General features: G+C 46.4%; 1 protein-coding gene across 1 annotated transcript in view; it reads left to right on the top strand.

Moving 5' to 3' along the window:
- PTPRS (protein tyrosine phosphatase receptor type S) overlaps window positions 1-21,130 on the top strand; it is an 83,710-nt gene that overhangs the window by 6,254 nt on the left and 56,326 nt on the right. The window contains exons 5-9 of the mRNA XM_086477752.1: window positions 8,151-8,339; window positions 11,791-11,799; window positions 15,546-15,563; window positions 18,079-18,189; window positions 20,565-20,576. Of these exons, the coding sequence (XP_086333878.1) occupies window positions 8,151-8,339; window positions 11,791-11,799; window positions 15,546-15,563; window positions 18,079-18,189; window positions 20,565-20,576 (339 nt within the window). The remainder of the gene's footprint in view (window positions 1-8,150; window positions 8,340-11,790; window positions 11,800-15,545; window positions 15,564-18,078; window positions 18,190-20,564; window positions 20,577-21,130) is intronic.

The following is a 21,130-nucleotide window of genomic DNA, read 5'->3' as shown; positions in this document are numbered from 1 at the left end:
AGCAGCATGCCTGCCTGCCATGTGTCAGTGGCACAGGGGAGAAGGGACCCTTCAGTTTTTCCCTTCCTTCAGATGAGTGGGAAGGCTGTTAAAAAATGCGTGGCCAAGGCACAAAGTCCTCCTTTTTTTTGGTTTGTTCTGACCTGTCAAATCTGTCTGCTGTTGTTACGCCAGAGTCATAAAATTGCTATGTAAGAAACAAAGCTGAAACTGGACCGTTTTAGGAGATTTGACTGGATGATGTGCTGAGATTCCTCCCAACCTGAATTATCCTACGACTCTATGATCTTCCTTCCCCTCCAATAAAAATCCTTTCCCCAGGTTTATGAGCAGCACCAGAAACTCCCATCATTCTCCTCAGAAATGTGGCACCATTCATCCAGACACCCAAGAAAACCTTCACTGAGGAATCATTTAATGGGCTGAGGTTAAGATGGTTATGCATCTGCATGGGCTTTCACACCTCTGGTGGCAACGCCAGCCCCTTCCCTTGCGCAAGATACCTATTTTGCCCTTCTGGGCATCTTCCCTCTTTCCACAGGTCCTTCGCTCTGTGCACTCTCCAAGAAGACAGTTTCCCTCTCCATTTTGTTCTGATTCTTTTTTTCACTTGTCTCCACTATAGAGGATGTTTACATGGATGCCTCCTTCATGTCATCTGTTTGAAATATGCTCCCTGAACTTGATGTGGGAGAGGGAACAATATGCTTATTGCTCTAAATGCCTCTGGATGTTTAGTGTTATTACCCTGGTGATCTGTAAAATCACTGTGTGAAACACTAAGCTTGGTAAAACTGACCCATTTTAGGGGAGAAGATGCATGGTGTTCTTGGTTCAAACCACAGGGCAAGTGATCCTGGCAGAAGAGGCCTGGTGGATATCTGCTTGAGAGCTCCTGAAGGGAGTTCAGCTTGGAAGCATTGGCTAGTGGTGAAGCCGTCAGCAGGAGGTGCTATAGAAAAGCCGTGGGCTTTTGAATAGGGGTGCTTGCAGTGAGAGCCGTTATTTCTGCAGTGAACATGGCTAACAAGAGTTTTAGGTGCTCCAAGGCAGTGTGTGATCCTCATAAGGCCAAGTGGTAGCTCTGCTTATATGCCAGTTGCTTTTTCTTCAGCAATTTCAGTGGTCTCTCCAAGAGCATCTTAAATCCTTTTGTTTGAACAGACAGCGAGTACATCCTTAACAGTGCAGAGCGAAATTTGTGTGCAAATCCCTGATGTACAGCGGTAAATAAAGACCAGACATAAAGGGCACATGGCAAAGCCCTTGACCTGCCCTTGTAGCAAGGAATATCCCTCCTGCTGCCCACCTGCCAGGCTTTGTGTTGTCAAGATGCTGGCTGCCTTTGAGCGTGCGAGCCCATGGTCCAGTCATGCCTGACAGATTTGTGTAGGTGCACTTAAATCTCTGTGTAGCTCCTTTGCCTGGCACGGCATTTAACCTTCTGTTAGCAGTACGTGGTGGGATGTATCTGTCAGGAGATTGGAACAGCGCTTTGTGACAAGAGTGTGTCTAGCTGCAGTTATCCCAGAGGGCTGGGAGCCTTGTTCTTCACACTTATTCCCATATATTCCTTGGAAGCTGTGACAGTTTGGGAAAAGTGCCCCTGCAATCATATTCAAAGTTTCTACCGCTTGAATTTAGCTACAAGCGGTGGCAAGAGGGAAGGTCGTCCTCCAGCTGCTGCCCTCACAAATCCACTGGATTCTCACAGCGTTTTTAAGGCACTCTCCACCAAAAGAAAGCTGCAGCGTATGGGAAGGGATGAGCTGAGCTCGGTGACTATCCTTAGGGACCAGGATTCTTTGTATGTGTCTTTCTCCAGCTCTTCCTTCCAGCAACAGCATCATACACATCAGCTAGAGAGACAGATGACAGAACAGGAGCTACATCTCCCCACCACCTGACTAATTATGCACTTTGCTGATCCCACCAGAACATTTTATTGCTGTGTGCTTTGCTCCTGTGTTGAGCTGCTTTCACAAGCGCTCCTGCTCTGTTTGCCTGATAGGACCTTGTTCGGTAGCTTTGTTAACGGCCTCTGCAAGAGCAGCTAGGGTACCCAGTTCATGAAATCTGGGGGAGCAGTAATTAGCTGCAGGGCTGGGCCAAGACGTTGATGAAGAGCATCAAGGAAGCAGTTTTTCTAGGATACCCTCCCCTTCCCTGCTCAGTTGGAGTTATTCCACTCTTAATCTTTCCTTAGCGTTCACATAGCAAAGATTGTCTCCTCTTTATCTGCATTTCTAAGTGCTGGGGAAGTTAAAAGGACCAAGCACAAATCCACTAATCTCCACAATGACAAAGTTAGCACGCTGGCATCCAGTCCTCTCGTTTTTCCTCCCCGCTTCTGCATTCGTCCACTCTCCTGTTTGTCTTTTCTCTGTCTTCCCATGCAAGGCCTCCTTCTCCTTTCTGCCTCTCTTCTCTCCCTTTCAGAACTAATGCTTAGCATAAAGATGGGAGCTGCTCCACAGCTTGGAGATGAATGGGAGCTGTCATCTGCAGAAGCTGTCGCCTTGACATACTGTGGAGTGTGGAAACCTGGGTCCCAGATGTTACAAACTCTGCGGGGTGGGCTTTGTAGTAATTCTGCAGCCTGTTGGCTCAGCTGTTGTGGTCACAGTTAGACATACGTGTGTGTACCTTCATGCTATACACATGCGTGAGCAGTTACAGGATTTCCTCAACAGCGGTGCAGACAGTCTCATGAACAGAAGAGAAAAAAATAAGTTCTTCCCTACTAAATGCAGCTGCTGAAGGGATTGAGAGTAAAACCCCTTTTTTGCTTATGCACATGATTAGTCCTGGATCAGACCCTGATAGAAATCCACATGCATTCACTTAAAAACAGGAAGCTGCAGGAGAAGAAACCTTTGGGAGCTTCTGAGAAGCAGAGCTTGTGATGGACACCGTTCAACTTACACAAAGTCTCTTAACGCAGCTCTGCTGGCTTGTTTGTCCTTCCTGCTCTGATTCTCAAGGGATCTGAGTTTTGATAGGGCTGTGGAGACACGCTGTTCCTTCAACAGCTGGCTAGACATAGTGCCTGCAAACCTGATTCCTGCAGAGCCCAAAGAGAAGGAAAGAAGGTGCTTTTGGGAAGCATTTTCCAGTTATTGTTGGCTCCAGCTGCTGTCATTTTTGGTTACAACTTAGGCAGAAAGGAAGCTAGTCGGTACAGGCACCCCAGCTCCCAATTGGGACAGTTTCTCTAAGCTCCACACTCCCAGGAAAGATAAACGTATTTTTTATTATTATTGCTTCCTGTTTACAGATTATACTTTCCCTCCACTTCTTTAGTAACCTGAGACAGAGGGTCTCATGCTGCAAAGGAATGTCCTAGGCTGTCAGCAGCTGAGCGAGCTGAGAGTACAGGAGAGCCTTGCTGCAACTTTCTGCCTGCATTGCCTCTGCTGCTGCGAGGCACAAGCTGGATTTCAAGCAGGGACCAGTCTGGCTCAGTTCTTTGTTGAAGCTGATAGAGAGAGTGCCATGGAGGTTGCCCTTTGTGAGTCATTAGTAAACGCAGCATGAACCCATAAAAACCAGTGCTTGGTCCAGTTAAATGTAATGGAACAAAATTTACTGTGCCCTGATATATCGCTCGCTGCATACTGGCCAGTGCTATCTTTTCCTGGCGATTGCTGCGCTCTGGGAAGTTGAGGAAAACTGGCTATTAAATGTGTAAGAACTGTGGTACTTAGTACCGGGTATGATTCAGGCTGCTGTCGACAGAATTTCAGAACTTCTTTTTCTAGTGATTCCCTGTTGATTCCTTTTCATGAAGGATTCCTACATTTCTCTAATAATTCTGGCCTGAAATTTTCCTCGCACATTTCCTACTCCGAGAGGACACCTGGTGTGGGCATGTATAAAGTTCTAGCAAGATCCCTGCTGTTTTGTTGGTTTTTTGTAGTTGTTGGCTTTAGATCAGCAAAAGGTAAACAAATACCAGTTCTAGATGCTCAGCAGATAGCTCGAGTCCCCCTGGAGCGCTTCTTAAAGAGAAGTTGGCCCCTCTGAAATGTTACCTTGCCACTTGAAAAATTCTTGGCAGTCTTTCTTCGAACTTGACCTGTTTTGCTTTTCTTGTAGTGACCTGAAAAATCAGGCAATGTTGAAAGCAGATTAGTTCTGTAGCTTATGAATAATGTCAGAGTGATTTTAACTCAGATGCATTTATAAGGAGGGTACATAAGGATACATTATTGTAGGGCAGACAGTGTATTACCTGCACTGTTATGGGGTCCAACACACATACCTGAGTGTGTAGGTTTTGTCTGTAAGCCTGCACATTTTTAGTAGCACATAAAACTTTCAGAGCGTGTTACTGAGACTCCTCCATGTATTCAAATTGTCTTTGGCTGTGAAATAACAGTTAACTAAGACGCAGGGACATAGATATTGATGGAAATAACTTGTTTGTGTCATTTCACAAAGTGCATAATGCCAGGATAACTGTTGGGGAGGGGGCAGCTGTAAGTGTTCATAAACTTAATGAAAAGAAACAGGATTAAGTTTCAGGAGTGCTGGATCTTGATCCTGATTCTGCTTAAAACTGGTGTCGCTCAAGCTGCTTCTTCACTGTGTTCTTGGATCTTCCACCCCGAAGTGAGGATAGTTGACTGCCTAGAGACCAGCCAGCATCCATAAGCTGGGCCACGTTTCTCCAGAGAAGAGCAAAAATTTACTCCTCCCCTACACTTCAGCAGCATCCTCGTTGTGGCTTTCTGTGTTCGCTACATAGCGCGTCTGTACACGCTCACACCCTCCCTCTCCTCTAAATTATTAAACAGCCCTGCACACCCTGCGGGGAAAAAGAGCAGCAGCAACACCCGCTTTGTCTTTCTTTATCATCCTCGTTTCCAGCGCAGCTAATTATCTTAACACAGAGCTGCCACCTTCTAGGGCGACACGGAGGCAGCGAGCGCCGGTGGCTCCTTGGCTGTAGCTGGCGACCCTTCCTTTTTCTGTCTGACCATGTGTGTGGCAGCGCATGCGCCCGGCTTGGTTCGAGGCCTGTCCCCCAGCACAGAGCGTGTCCTCTGGTAGGATTTATTATAAATGAACGCTGAAGTGCTCTTCTCATCTCTTCCTGCCTCCCTCCATCCCTCCTCCCCTACTCTGTTCAGGGGCCTTGAGGTGATTCACCAGCTTTTCGTCGGGGCAGAGGGGGGGGCCTTTGAACAACCCAGTCTAAGAGCAGGTATTGGGGATGCTCTGTTAAAACGGCAAGTGCCGCACGTGAAAACATTTCCCTGCGTAAGCTGGTGCCATTTTCAACAGCAGGCAGCTGCCCAGATGTGCCCTTGAAGCATCTTCAGCTTGCGTCTTGGTTCTTTTGTTCTGGCAGTTGCCTGGGCTGCTTTTAGAGAGAGGATTCACAATCCGAACCATTCGTTATTGATTTATTTATTTGGTAACAGTTTTGGGGTGACGCTTGGGGGTGGATGGGGAGGGTGGCAGGGCGTGCGTCTGCGTGTCTTGTGGGGATTGAGTTGAGGTTGTAATTGCATTATTATAGGGAATCCAATTGTTAGGGGATGAAGGCAGTTTCACTTTCCTGGCAGGAAGGAAATCTGAGCACTTGAATCAGTGCAATATGTGATGTTCAGAGATGCTTCCTCCGCTGATCTGATCCTCGAATCTGATCACGCCTCTAGTCGCAGTTGTTTTAATTAAACTCAGAGGAATTCTGCACATTGTGCTGCAAGATTAACATTTTTGTTTAATTAGAAACACTCAGTAATAATAGTTATACCCGGCCTCCCCCAACACACAACACACACACGTGCACACACACGCACTCACGCACACCCCCTGCCAGTGAAGAGGGTTATTCTCTCTGTGGATTAATTGGTTCATGAAATTAGCGGCCGCGGGTTTGAGCCAGGTGGAGTAGCATCGCCAGGGAGCAGGATAAAAGCAGTAATCAATAATGATGTCATCTGCAGCCAATGCGGCAGCAGCTCCGCGGCTCCTTAACAACACACCACCGCCTGGTTAAATAGCAGAAGGGAAGAGAAGACGTTAAAAGCCTGGCTGAGAGCTGTGCAAAGGCAAAGCAATTCCCAGGGTCCCTCTGTCCTGAGCTCACTCTTGGCGGGGCTGGGATTCTGCAGCACACGTGATCTGCAAGAGCACACGCTGTTTGGAGACTTCTGCAATGCCCAGGCACAGCCTGGTGAACTGAGAACTCAAAGGTTTGCTTCAGTCCCTAGTTAAAGATGTTTGTGTTTCTAATTTAGAATGAAGTACCCTGCTTTAGAGGTGCTTCAGATGCGCTGAAATGACTACGCCTTTATCCAACTGCAGGTTTGTCCATAGTGGGAGATCTGTGTTACTGTGATGATACGAAATGGTACGTGTTTTCGTTTGTGGTTGAGTGCCTTTGATACATGAGGAGAGGTGTGGTTAATACATTTCACTCTCCAGTGAGTCACAATAGATCCTTTATAACTCTCCAACAATGGTCAGAGGAAGGAAACAATGCACATTTTTAAACACACAATTGAGGCATTTAAACCCTTTTCTTCTCTGCAGTAGCGGTGCATTCCTAATAACAGTATTAGGCAAGAGTGTCTTGGCCTTGGGTATCAGAGCACCACACAAACCTTTAGCTCTGCCTTCATCGTTTCATAGATTTTTAGAAGTTGAGCCTGAGGCACAGCAGCATGGAACAGCTCTTACCCAAGTCATGTTTGTTCGGAGCTCGCATAGAGCAGTACTGGGTTCTGGTGATTCTGCTTTGCTCTTACAGGAAAAGGCACCCACCGTGGCAAGGCCACTGAGTTTCTCTCTTATTCCACCATCTCTAGGTTCAGCCGTACGTATTTTGGCTCCATTCCTTCTGATCCGTGGTGTGCCAGCAGTAGGAAATGAGCTCTTGTTGTGTTTGCAGTTGTCAGGGATGTTTCCCATCCGAGGCAAGGGTTTCCAGCCCATCGCTGCTGCCACTGTGAGAGCTCCCGTTGGTGTCAGTGGGGGGCTGATTGTGATGTATGTTGCTTTTTTAAAAATCCCACCTTTCTAAAATCCTGTATGTTATTTCCCTTCTGTTCCCTCACCTGCTTTTGGGATGGTTTCAATGCCATAGATTCCCAAGGCTGTGATTCCTCAACAGGCATCATTTGAAATGATGGAGAATCCCTATAAAGTCTCACCCTGGTGCCAGCATCCTCCTTCCAAGCTGCCCTCCCCCAAAGACTGATTTTCCGGGGAAAAAAAATGCCGTGTCCCTGAGCTGTATCGGCCAGCGTAGGACACCTCTCTTCCACATGAGTTAGGAGGCCGTGACAAAGATTATGGGGGAAGCGCTGGGGGTTTGTATTTGTTACCACAAATTAGTCAGCATCAGTTGGGATTGCCCTCCTCACCCTCATTAGTGAAGGCAAAGGCAAGACGGAGAGGAAGCAGGGAGCTCAGCTGAGCCTGTCTTCTAGGTGCTGCTGCCACATCCCTCTTCTTCTAGGACAGCAGCACTCTGCATTAATAAATCTAAAAATCACACCCCATCTGACAGCACTTGGCTTATTGTTGTTATGTGTGTCCCCTCTGGTAACTACAGCTGGATGGTATTTTCCTCTCCTTTCTCTCCTAGTTTCCTCTGTGTCTTTGACAGGCCTTCTCACCACGTAGTTGCTTTCATTATTTCTCTTGTGCAGTTTGTTTCCTACTGGGGGGTTCAGAGGGGGCAGATGAACCCCTCCTTTTCAGTGTGACTGTATAGACCGTACTCTGCAGTGCAGGATCTTTGCCATATGTGTGCACAGCTTCTGCTGTGAAAACAAATAAGTGCAAGTCACTTACCTGACGGAGGGGTTCAGTGCAATACCTGGAGAAACTTTGAAATGGCTACTCCCATGCCCCAAAGGGTTTTGCTAGATTGCATTGAAATGTAGAATCTTCTTGTGGGACTCTAGAATAGTCACACAAAATGGGCAAGCTGGTAAATTTTACTGTATAATGGGTTTTCACAAACCATTTGTGGACCATTTACTGTAGCCTTGTTTTAAATTGAATTGCACAGACTACTGGGCAGCAAGTCTGCCTGATGCTTTCTTCGGCGTGTTCCAGTGAACAGCTCCTTCAGCTGCCCCGGTCCCTCGTACACGTTTAACCACTCTTCCTTTGCTCTCTACCACCAGAGGACCAGCTACCTCCCGGCTTCCCAAACATTGATATGGGGCCCCAGCTGAAAGTGGTGGAGCGGACACGAACAGCCACAATGCTGTGTGCGGCCAGTGGGAACCCGGACCCAGAGATCACTTGGTTTAAAGATTTCCTGCCTGTCGACCCCAGCGCGAGCAATGGGAGAATAAAACAGCTGAGATCAGGTAAGGTCTCTGTGTGAGATTAAAGGAATTGAGACCTAGATAGAGACGTGAAGAGACTGCTCAGAGGCTTCTGAAGCAGAAGGGAGGGCTGATAGATACGGGTACACTGGTGTTGATTTGGGGCATTAGCTTTTCTTTGGTTTTGGGACTCATGTTCTTGCTCAGGGAGTGGTTGGAGTATTTTCCCCGCCAACCCATCCTCCTGGCCTTCCCTACTGCCTAGCTGACATAAAGGGAATCACAGCAGGGAAGCTGGTTTCCATCCAGGCGCCACAGTAACTAGCTCACTGGATAATGGTGCTCTTCCAGCTCAGGGGGAACTGGGGACTGGATGGGAGCTGAGAGTTTCTTCCTCAGACCAAGAACTGGGTAAGGAAGAAAGAAAACCTCTACAGCAGATGTGGCATTTTAGGCCACATGCATCTGGTATAGGGTCCACAGCTCAGGCAGCCTCTGACTGTCAAAACATGATCCTGTTGGTGTAAAGTGAGTCTTTCAGAGCTGGCCCTGAAGAACAGCTCTTGCAGGATCTCTCCAGCATCAAGTCCCTGCAGTCATCGCCGGATAGCGGTTGTGAGCATTCTGGAGTGACCCCTTGGCGCTCCGTGGCACTGCCCATGGAGTGGATCTCCATGAACAGATGCACCCCAGCTCCATGGCTCTTGTCAGTTTTCCGTCTTTTCCCATCTGCTTGTCCATCTGTCTCTTGTTTGTTTTAAGTTTGTTGTTTTGTGTGTGTGTCAATGTGACTTCTCTTAATACTCAGGTTTCAGGAGATGTTTTATTCTTGTTAAATCTGCCAGTTCACTGTGTGAGAGTGTGTGTGTGTGTGCATGCACGCATGTGTAAGGAGAGCACAGGTATATTTATTTTTGAATACTACTGATAAAGCACTTCCATTTCTCAACTTAAAAAAAAACCCTGATTTCTCTCTGATAGCTGCAAATACGAAAAAAGCTTTGGAAGTTTTACCTTCTGACAGAAGCTAACCTGAGGAATAAACCTTTTCAAATACTGCTTGGACTGACTGCTTTGACCCAGCCCAGAGAAAATGTGTCTCTGAGGTTGGACCTAGCAAGCACTAGTGTCACTTCAGCTACTCAGGATATTCCTTCGGCTAAGAGAGGTGGAGCATTTTCAAGAGTCTTTTTTGGCAAAAGAATGGCATGATTGCAGGCAAAGGGAAAGCAGAGGCTTCAGTGAAGCAACTGGGGTTGCTCTGTTCATACTAGACATTTTACAAGGCAGCCAGTCAAGTGACAGCCAACTACTTCTGCCCAGGCCTCTGCTGGCTCTGAAGAAATCAGTTGTGACTACTGTAATGCTGGATCTGAACATCAGAGAACGGAACCGCCTGGTTTTTCTCTTGCCTTGTTTGGCAAAGATTCTGTATAAAGATCTTTAGTTCTGTGGCCCACCAGTGGAAAAGATTCAGTATAGTTCCAGCTCAGTGTAGCTTTTACACACCTGCATAAATGCATCCTTATTCAGCAAACTTACAAGCAGGTACTTAAACTGCTTTGCTGAATTAGAATGGACTGATGAATCCCACAAACACAGATGAGATTGACCTCCCTGTTTTATCGTAACATCTGAGGCAAATGCAAATAAAAGAAAATCACTCAGCATAAATAATGAGAGGTAAACTAGAATTATATCATGCTCTGTGACCATGATCTGTAGTGTGAGTAATGCATAGGCAGATTATTTTTAATACATTTATCATCTTGCTAGAATGCCTTTATACTCTTTAACTGGGCTTGATCTGGTTTTTCCCTTAAAGCCACCTGAGTGCTGCATTTTTATTCCGGTGAATTGGTTAGCCTCAGAGTGAACTCTTGGCCTTTCTGATAAATCAGAAGATACCTGCTGAGAATTAATCTCATTTACAGCTGCTTTGAATTAGTAAACCAGGGAAACCCTGAAGCATCCCTGTTGTCCTTAGGGGCGGAAGCCTGTTGCTTGTGTGAAAGGGAGTGCAGAGTCCTGGACAGCCAGGACTTCTGAGTTCTCCTATTCCATCTACTTTTATGGCCTTTCAAAACTTGCGTGTTCTGTGATGCAAAGGCCTGTGAAAATGCAAAACATAGTAACATTAGGGTCATCGGTACTGTGTTAGTATTTTGATCAGTGGAAAGGAGTTCTTTTAAGACCAAGGCAGAGCAGATTCACGTGTGTATTTGTAACCGGAGTGTGATGAGCAAGGTGATGCCTGTTTGAGCACTGATGATGCGAGTGCTGCTAAAGTCAGAACTTGATTTGATACCTTTGTCTTTCCAGAAAACAAGCTTTGCTGCCAGGAGTGTGGCACTAGCACACGTTAGGGCATTGGATGCTTCAGGACACTGCTAATGAGCTTCAGTGTCTGTTCAGGCACAGGTCACCAGCGTGACTCCAGCCCAGCTTCTTGGGGATTAGCAATTACACCCAACTACTGGGTGTTTGACAAGCCCTCTGTGAATAGGAGTGCAGGAAGGAGGGGAGGAGTGACCCTGGTGCTAAATCGCACCTTCATCACTGCACTTGGTGCTAACAGAGCTAGCGTAGAAGCCGGCGACTGTGTTGTTTCTGAAAACTTACCTGTTGTTGCTCCCTGATGGAGACTGGGACAGGTGAGAGAGCGTCAGGACAGGACAGTCACCTGGATTCTGCCCTGGAGATGAAGTCAGCAGGATATCAGCCGCCTTTATTAACGGAGGGTGTTAAGAACTGAACTAATATCAGTGTATGAGTTAGTGGCAAACATGGAAATTAGCTCATTGAAGGGTACAAGTGAAATGTCATGCACAGAGCTCTGCAGAGTTGGGTAGCTGTGTCCAGATTTGGTTCTCACTTATATTAAAACTAAACGTTTTGCTGGCAATATAAATTGATGTCCGAGACCATGGTCAGTATCTTCACATCGTCCCGGGGACCCATTTATGTTATGGGTCTCCAGTGGAATTGAGCAGCAGGTAGTATGTGATTAACCGTAGAGACTTCTCTATCCAGTATTTCTTCTTCTCCTTTCCATCTCTGGATAAACTTTCCAAGCGATTGGAAATCTTCTTAACGCTTGGGGGTTTGACTGAATGAAAAGCTGCATGGTCAGTCAATGGGAAGAACCTCTGACTTAGGATCCTGCTTCCCTTAGGCTTGCATGGACATCTCAGCCTTAGAGACCCAGGTCGGCTAAGAGTTTAAGTGGTCTTGGTGGTGGAAGAGAGAGGGGTATTTCTGCTTAACCCCGGTGCAAGCAGTCTCAGGACGTTTAAAGTAGCAGCCAATGTCCTTTGCTCAGCCGTGCCACCTAGGGGGCATAACGGGAGGCAGCCTGCAGCCACCTGCTTACACCGCAGAAACACTAAAACCTTTTGTGTCTTGTGTGTGTCTTCTGTTTTCTGAATAACTGGCTATAACAACCTTTTTTTTCCTTTTTTTTTTTTCTTTTTTCACTTATTTTAACACTCAGAGACCTTTGGTAAGTTTGTTCAATTAAAAAAAAAAAATCAAACCAAAAACCCCCAAACCTGCTAATGTCCAGATTTGTAACCCTTGCCCTGTAAACTAATTCCTTTGTAACAGCTTCTTGAGAGGCATGCTATGCATTTCTTCTACTAACTCTTTCAGTAGGGGTATTCTGCCCTCTTAATGAATTTCTGCAGGGGTATTGCAGGCTACAAAAAGAATAATCATCATCCTAATTAATGTATCTGTATAAAGAAATAACAACTAAATATGAACCTCCTAACATTGGATAGATTTTTTTTTTTTTGTCTCTTAGCAACAGTTGTCCTGGAATTCCCCAATTACACAATAGCTTGTGCCCTGGAACCGTGATAATTGTGTTCACACCTGCAGGAGGTCTTGGAGTTTCACATCTAACAGGGTTATTGGCATTTTCAGAAGGGAGAGCTGGGGGTGCAGTGTTTTCAAATTGAAGCTGTAAATCGCAGGCCATCGGCTATGGGAAAGGGTTGAGCAAAGCAAAAGCCCCCCCCCCCCCCCCCCCCCCAGATCATCTCTGCCCCTTGAGAAGCCAGGGGCCTGTCTGCAGAACTCACGTCACATTTCCTCTGTGTGCCAAGTCCCCTTTTGTTACTGGAGATGTAGCAATTGCAGCTGTCAGCCAGGATCCGGCATTTTAAAATTGCAGAAGACCCTTGATGATTGCTTGCTTGTTTAGAATAGAAAGCTCTCTCCAGCCCTCGGGAGAGGAGCACAGCACACACATGTTCTCACACGTGGCCTGACAGAAGGTGGGGCTGTGTTTTCTGTCATTACCATGGCAATGGTGACTGTCCTCCTCTCTGTGTTTTCAAGGCTTGGAGAATCCGTAGGCAGCTTGGTGTGGGGGAAGTCAGAGGAAGGGATAGTGAAAGAGCAGATCCCATCCTCTGTGACAGAGGGGGACACCTGTGTGTGGTATTCTGCCTGGCACCATCTTGGTCCTTCATAATCCAGAGGCAAGTCCTTTAAGCTGCCTTTTGCCTCTGCTGCTGAGCGCTAGGCTGGCCATCTGGGCTCATGCAGCCTCAAAATTTGCCCTAAATAGGCAGATCTCCAGATCCTGGGAGGCTGTGGAAAGCAATATAGTTTGCACGTGGCATCTCAAAACCAGCTTTTCAGTCAGAAAGTCGGCATCCAGTGGGAGTTCTCCCTCCTTTAGTTTTCCTGCAAAGCTTATTCCGCCCTGGACAGTGGTTCGCTTTGCACGTTCGCTCGTGCACTGTTTAGGACACCAGGCAAGCCAGTGAATGCAGGTGCCTCCCCTCCACCACCACAACCCCGCATCAAATCTTACGGAGTTCTTCAGAATAATTAATCTGTTTCATACCCTCTTCTAGCTGCTGCCCCTGTATTGAGTATGAAGCTGGTTAGATGTGAAACTCCAATAGTGAAAATCTACCATCTGTGTCCCTGCCGCCGTTCAAACTGCTGTCCTGTCCTTGCAAGTTGCTTGATCTCGTTTTGATTCAAATTCTGTCCTCTCCATCCCTGGTGTGGGGCATCTTGCAAAACATGCTTTGCTCCTCACCTCCGTGTCCCGTGTGCCAGAGTTAGAACTGGAAAGACCAAGGTGGCGTTGCTTGGCTTATCTTGCTCTCCAAGAGCACTGTCTCCGAGAGCTGCTGAGAGCCTGTTTCCAGGAGCAGCACTGATGCTTAGAGGGAACAGGGAATAACTAACCTACAACGACACAAGGAGGTAGTGGCTGCTGTTGTATCTATCCTTACATAGCTCTAACTTCCAGCATGTTTCTCCTGTCAATTAGAGTGAACCTTTGCAGGAAATTGCCAGGCTTAGCCAAGGCCAAAGAAGCTTTATAGCGGTGGGTGATGTTGGGGTCTCTTCCCCTCCTCTACCCTTTTCCCATTAGCCTTGTTCCAGATTTGTGCCACAGATGGCAGATTTTCACTCCAGTTTTGAGACAGAAGGATGTATCAGAGGCTGTTTTTATTTCCACTGAATTGAACTATAACCCTTTGCTGCTTAGTCTCTCTCTCTCGCTCGCTTTTTAAAACCTTCCTGCCATCTCCTGTGTGGAGATCTGCCCAAGTACACGCTCCCCCCACCTCTTTCTCTTTCTAGTGCTGTCTCTCCAACCTTTGTCCTGATAGCTAACCAGCCTGCTTTATTAACCTTAGCTAGTTCCTAACCCTAACTAGATGCTAACTTTTCTCTAGCAAATAACCTAACCTCTTAACTAGAAGCTGAGTGTAACTAGAATCTAATACCCTAACACGGTAATACCTCTCTTCCCTCATCTCCTTTGAAAAATAAAGGTGGACTGTAATCAGTATCTATATTTTTTTACCTTCTATCCTGAAAATGGAGGATTGAACCGCAGCACAAGAAGGATGAGCAGGGCTGAAGGATAAGGAGGGAAGGGGTTTTCTTGTAGTTAAGGCAGAAGATTGGTATGCAGGGGGCTTTGGCTCCTGTTCTCGCCTCTGCCACAGAGTTCCCTCTGTGACCTTGGACAAGTTGCTTCACCTCTACCTCGGTTTCCCCATCTGTAAAGCAGGGGTCATAATGCTGCTGTACCTCACTGGGGGAGAGGAGAGAGTGTAAGGCTGATGTTTATCTTGGAATGTGCTATTCAAGCCCTGGCTGGGAGGTGCTGCTTTTCTTTGTTACCATTGCAGAGAAGCCCTTGCGTTTCTCCCTAGTAAGAGGCGATGCTTGCGATTGCGGAATCTGCCCTGTTCTCAGGATTGGGGTAAAAAACCAACCAACTAAACCCCCTTCTTTGATAAGCTGTGTGACAAGTTTGAATGCCACTGTGAGCAAAAGGACCTGCCGTGTTTTCAAAGGAAGATGGTTGCAACCTCAGGAGGTCAAACGGGGGGACAGTGATTTTACCATTGACTGTGGCATGGTTCACCAGCCGCAATGTCACTTCCTCTCATCTGTGAGACTCACCTAGGCAGAAGACTCATATTAAGCACTTAAGAGGCAACTGGAGGGGGTTTGAATAAAAACAACCCAAGGGAGATGCAGTCAGTAGGCAAGTGTAGCAGGACTCTTCTCTCTCCATACAGCCCCCTCCTGCACTGGCGTTAGGGAGGCTTCCAGACCAGTTACGTGAGGTAGCCTTTCACTTGTACAGTAGCACGGCCTTCTTCAGTGCAGAGCATCTGGTTCCAGTCTCTGTGCAGAGCCGCTGAAGGATAACTGGAGGTCCTGACAAGGACATGCATCGAATTTCTCGCACATCTGTGCCAGTAACTAAAGTTTGGAACTGGGAATTTGCTAGCACAGGTGGGGTCAAACCTGCAACTCTTAATGTGATGCAGGGTACCTAGACGTCCCTGTCCGTGTCTGGGCTAACAAGGCCATAATGCCAACCCTTTTACCCAGGAGTGATGAAGTTAAGTCCAGGTTCATCATATGTTCTGCAAGTAGCAAACGATGATGCTAGCTGAGAGCTTGAAGATTTTCGTTGCGTTCTTAGCAACAAAAAGGAGCCAGTCTTAAGACATTTCAAGGCAAGTGCCATGGAGGCTCTGAGAACAGCCAGCTGAATTGGACTGCTTTAAAAAGGGCGTCCCCACCTTAAGTATCCTGAGCCCTCTTCAGTCTGTCCCTGTAATTTAAGGTGAGGTAGAGCAGGAAGTTTCCTACTGGGAACTGTCTTCCTTGACTCAGGTCCTTTTCCCACGGGCGGTCCAGGTGTTTGGGGTTTTACAGTCTTTTCACTTATTTTCTTTGTTTTCTTTGCAGAAGGTACACCGATCCGAGGTAAGACACCCCCAGCTCACTCACTCACCCACTCTCCAAACACTTCTCTCCACTCAGTTCCTGTTTCATTGACCTGTGCTCAGTACAGATTCTCGTTGTTGTTGTTGTTGTTACGTTTTCTTGTCCCGCTTCACCTCTGGATATTTCTTTTTTTTATACCTGTCTTTATTTTATATATGGTTATAATGTCCTTTTTTGTTTGCTGGGTGCACTTGGTAATACTGATACTGTTATTCTAATAATGTCTCAGGCTGTGCTGCCTCAGATTTATGGCAGAGTGTTAAGAGCTAATCTCTCCAGGACTGTGAAGGACTGAAGTTTATCTTGAGCATTAAATGCTATCGAAGCTTGGTAAATCCTTAGGAACTTCTCTTGATTGGTACAAAGTGCTCCTGAGCCACTGGTGGTGATGGTGAAAGTTTTCTAATCCTACGCTCAGTCAGACCTTACCATCTCAGCGTACTCATTTGCTTGGCTTCAGAGCCTTCTCTCCCCTTCCTCCTCACTCTCTTACCTTCAGGTTTCTCTGGGAAAGATACCCGTGGTAAGTATCTTCTGTGCTGTCTCTTTAATGAAGCCAAAAAGATGCTAGACCTCAAGCTGTCATTGAAAGTCAGCAGGAATTGGATGTGCACCCCTTGGAGGACCCTTCTTTGGTTTTGTCTACATGGGCAAATGTAAAAGTCCGTAATGCTCTGCTGGTGAAAGCAACAGGAGATGCTGTAGGTGAGATTTATTTTTCCACAGGTCATCTCTGTTGGCTCCTGACAAGTGCTGAAAATTCATTCGTTCTCTCTACAGTGTAATTTCCATGGTTGCGTTCACCAGCAAAGCTGCAGTGGTCAGGATGGAAGGCCTGAGTCCTTATTCCCCTGGCGAAGCTGCCTGCCTGCAGTTCATGGTTCTGTTCCTGCTCTGCACTGGGGCTTCGTCTCCCCTCGTGTACGCTCAGTCAAGCAATGCCCATGAGTCGCACAAAAAAATTGTCTGGAACCAGTGGAAGCAACCCACGGATTTGTCCAAATTAACCGAAATTTCTAGGAAAACTCGCTGACCAGCTCTGCCCCGAAGTGGAGCTTTCTGATAACAGAGCCTGCTCGAGCTGTAATTCAGTATGAAATACGCTCAGCTGGTGTCTCAGTGTGAAGCTTCAGTCTATTTCATTTCTAACTCCTGTTATGCTGAAATTCCCACAGATTCTTTTGAAATTAATTTAGTTTGGTTTAGTGGCTTGGGTGGGGGTTTTTTTGCCTTTTTTTTTAATTCTGTCTGTTCTGCCTTTGGGAGCTAGCAGGCACAGCGGATGCTGGCGGGAGTCACACTATCACACTCCATTCCCTGTCATAAGTGCTCTCACAGCCTCACGTCTTCCCACGCAGCATCCTTTTTCACCCATGCACACACAAAGGAACATGAGCTCCGTGTCCTCCTCATGTGAACACATTGATTTTTCCTTCCTGAAGAGGCTGTATCTGCGACCAACAGTGATATCATTTGCACTTTTCTCACTTAAGATTTTATCAATAATATTACGCTGAGCTGGAATTGTTTGGTTTTCATATTTAGGTTTTTTTCCAGAGATGGGAGTTGATTCTTACACATGAGCTCTGTCCATATCTGTAGTATAATCATGTACTCCTAATACATAAAACATTTGATAGCCTGTTGAATTATTTATGTAGTATGTATTTTAACTGGAGTTTTGCAGGGATGAAGCCTTCTGAGGTAAATGAGGCAATTTTCTTCCATGTAGTTACACGGTGCATATCTCTGCATGTTTGCTTACAGGAGTGTTTAGTATGGGCTCTGGGTATGTTCTTGTAGGCTGCAATAATGTACAGGTTTAAGAAAAACCTTGATCCTTTTGGCCTAGTTGGTGTAAACCACGCAGGCAATTTTGACATTCCGATGCAGTATTTACAGGGTTTTCCCTTGGGAATAATCGCTATCAGTGAGGTGCTTTTCACACTGACTCTTATCTCCTGTAGGCTTCCTGTGAATGAGGTATTTAGGCACAAAACAAAGGCAGCAATGATAAAAATGCCCCGGGGATCCTAGGCAGTGGGTGACAAAGCCTTTTGCTTTTATGGTTACTGCTTTAAACCGAGCAAGGGAAAGTCAACTGCCTTCTGATAGATTTCTGGGGGTCACGGTAATATGGATTACTGAAGTTGATTTCATGAGCTCTGGTGCAGAGTGTCTGCATTGCAGAAGCCACAAAAGTTGGTACTTTTGCTGATCGTTTCAGTAACACTGATTATGGAGGGGGTATTGAATTTTCTCTTCCTGTTGGGTCTGTGTCCAGCTGTAATGCTGAGCACAGACATTAGCTGGCGTTGGCAGAGGGCTTGGCCCTTCCAGAGCTCGTAGCCCAAGATCCCCAGGCAGCGGCCCAGTGGGTATTAGCCCAAGGCAAGGAAAAAAGCAAAACATTGACACTATTGCTCTCTCTTAAAAAAACAAAACAAAATGGTGATGATCGTGTCTTTGCTGCGGTCTTCTTCTCTCCTCGCAGGTGGTCTGCAGATTGAAAGCAGCGAGGAGACAGACCAGGGGAAGTATGAATGTGTCGCCAGCAACAGCGCCGGGGTGCGCTACTCCTCCCCTGCTAACCTTTACGTGAGAGGTAGGGAGCGCATCGGCTCACAACACTGGCACATATCTCCCTCCCCGTGGCCTTCCTTTGTCCCCAGCTGTTTGATTCGATCCTGTCCCTGAGCGCAGGGGAAGCACTGGTGTTAATCGGTTGGATCCTTACGGTGCGCTGCTGGGGGATCCTGGTGCACCCTGACTTCCTCACCGTTGCTGGTGGCTCCAGCTACCGCACCAGAGTTGCAGAGCAGCGAGACCAGGCTGTGTCACCCGCAGCAAAGTCAGGTGTGGCCCAAAATAGCGTGCCCAAGAATCTGCCAGCGTCAGCCCGCAGAGCCCAGAGGGGAATGAACAGCTTTGGCTGCAAAGAGGCCGTAATCCCCTTTTCTCCTGAAGGACCCCTGCTCTCTGGATATGGGAGAAGGTTTCAGTTCCACTGGTGTGGGTGTGAGAGGAGGGGAGGACCCTCTCAGCCCCCTCCACTGAGCTCTCTGTCCCCCAGATCTTAGCAGATTGCGACAGGAGGGTGCCTTCTCACTTCTCGTCTAAGTCCCAGCTGGTTTTCCCTTTGCCAGCAGTAATTTGTCACTGGTTCCTTGGGCATTAATGCTGCCCGTGGGCACAGACTCACAGAAAGCTGGAGACGGCCAGCAGACATCTCTGCCACAGTGACAGATTCCTTCACCCATGTAGCGTGGGGAACAGATGACAGGGGGATTGGCTTCTGCTTGATGCCCCCTTGATGTTCTCACACCCAGTGGGGCAAGAGCCTTTCTGCTTTCTTTGCTGATTTATTTTAATCTCTCTGACCTGTAATATTTTGTGTGTAGCTTTGGTTTAATATCTTTCCACAGCAAAACCCTTTTGGTAATGAGAAAGCAGGGCTGGTCCTTCTCGCTTTTTTAAAAAAAAAAAAGAAAAACACCATTGGGAGGAAAAAAGAAAAGTTACATCCCAGCAAACTGTTCCCATTTCCATCCCATCGACAGAGGAAGCGCCTCCCACCTACACTCACGTTAACTCTGCAGTCAAATGCAGAGCCATGCTCCTGTGTGACTCCTTTCTCTCTCTCTTTCTCTCTCTCTCGTGTCTCACGCTCACTAAATCACATGCACATGGAGAGAAGGCTTTTAATAATTTAATGTTTCCAAGCTAAATTTTTAAATAGCCTTTTGTGGCCAGCTGGAAAATTGCGTTTGGAATTTGCCCTGACGTCTGGGCATGAAATTCTTCTTTTGGGAATGTAAATCTGGATCTGATGCTAATTCAGGGTTAAATCCTTTGCAGACAGCTTAGCTGGAATGTTTTGGGTTCTTTAAAAAAAAAAAAAAAAAAAAAGAAGAAAAAAAGAACCAGGAAAAAATGTGGGGATTTTTCATTATTCTTTTATTTATAAATTTCCTCTACCACTTTCTGGCCACTCGGAAACTACCCAGGAGACAAAGGTTGTAACCGTGGAGTTGCTTGTCTCCGCACCTGGAGAAGAGTCGGCTCCAGGTGGATAGCCCTCTTTCTATCCAAGTTAGCCTGTGTGTACCTGAGGCCTGCCTGAAAAACAAAGCCAGCATTAGCCGGCCGAGAGAGTGCAGAAAACGCCGTGTAAGCAAGCTCGGCCTGTGGTTTGGGTGTTTTTCATGCTGTTTAATTCCTTGTTTCTTGTGTGTTAATATCGTGGAAAGGTAACAAATTTCTGAAATGGATTTGCTTTGGTGGGAGGGAAAGTTCATGCACATTTTGCTTCCCGTTTTTTGTTTTAAAAGAGTCTTGAACACTCTTGTGTTTCCAATTGACTTGTTTCTCCCATAACATGCTTGTCTCTATAGAACACCTGGGATAGGAGTTGTAAGTTTTAACATTGCAAGGAAATGTTTTGATTTTGTTTTGCTTTTCTTTTCTTCTTCTAATTATTTCTTTTTCCTTATTCAGTCCCATTGTGGAGTTAGAGCAAGCAGAGCCGGGTGTGGGGGCTGGTGGGAGCACGGGCTGGGGGAGCGGATTTCCAGCTTGGGATCTCCTTTGTACCGGGTCTTCTCTGCCCGGTACAGGTTCCGCTCCCCCTTCTCTAAAGAGCAGACGCGCTTAAAGAAGTGAGAACTCCTTGCTGGGGTTGGCACCTCTCTCGGGTGCTGATTCTGAATCAGGGTTGCTCACAGTACAGAGCCTGGTTGTTCTCCAACCAAAGGTACCTAGCTGGACGGGAGGGGGAAGGTCAGGAAGGCAGGAAAGAGGGTCGTTACTATCTTCATTTTTTTTCCTTTCTTTTTATTTTGGTTAAGAGAAAAAAAAAAAAAATCAATTTGCAGCTGACAGCCTTGAGAAGGCCTTTTTTTACTCTCTCTGTGTTTCCCCTATTTTTCTCTTCTCCTCATGTCATTGTGTTCCGCATCAAACCCCCTTAACATCCCTCAGAGCTACGAGAAGGTTGGTGTGGTTTTTTTCTTTTTTACTTTCTTTACCCACATTTTTACATTCTTAAGAGAAAAAAAATTAAAAAAAAAAAAAAAAACAATAAAAAAGAGAAAAAGCAAGAAATCTTTAAGATGAGCGAGACCCGCCCGTTCCCGGGTCTCGCAGAGATGAGTTGAGTTGCATTGTGGGCCTCTCTATGCATCCTTTGGTAATGTTGCTGAGTTCTTGCACTTTTTTGTCGTCATGGTTACCTTGCCGTTTGGACATTGGGCCTGATGCATGATAGGAGAATGTAACAATCTTCTTTGCATGCCACTTTTTAAATTAATTATGAATTATTTTTTCTCTATATAAATATGTATAGTTTTTTTTTACGATTTGGTTTATTTGAAGTGGATTTACTCTTACTTTCTAAATTTTGTGTTCTGTTGGGTTTTTTGCTTTCTCTTGATTTCCTCTTTTAGTTTTGATTGGTTATGCTGTGCTGTAGTTTATTCCAAACGCATTGTGAGAAGCCAGTGTTCCTGCCCACCCGGTGGTAACTGAACTCCTCAATCCCTCCAGGA

The sequence above is a fragment of the Leptosomus discolor genome, chromosome 24 (assembly GCF_034619465.1).
Source record: "Leptosomus discolor isolate bLepDis1 chromosome 24, bLepDis1.hap2, whole genome shotgun sequence".
NCBI lineage: Eukaryota > Metazoa > Chordata > Aves > Leptosomiformes > Leptosomidae > Leptosomus > Leptosomus discolor.
The sequence above is the reverse complement of the archived record's forward strand: the minus strand, read 5'-3'. Positions and strand labels throughout refer to the sequence as shown.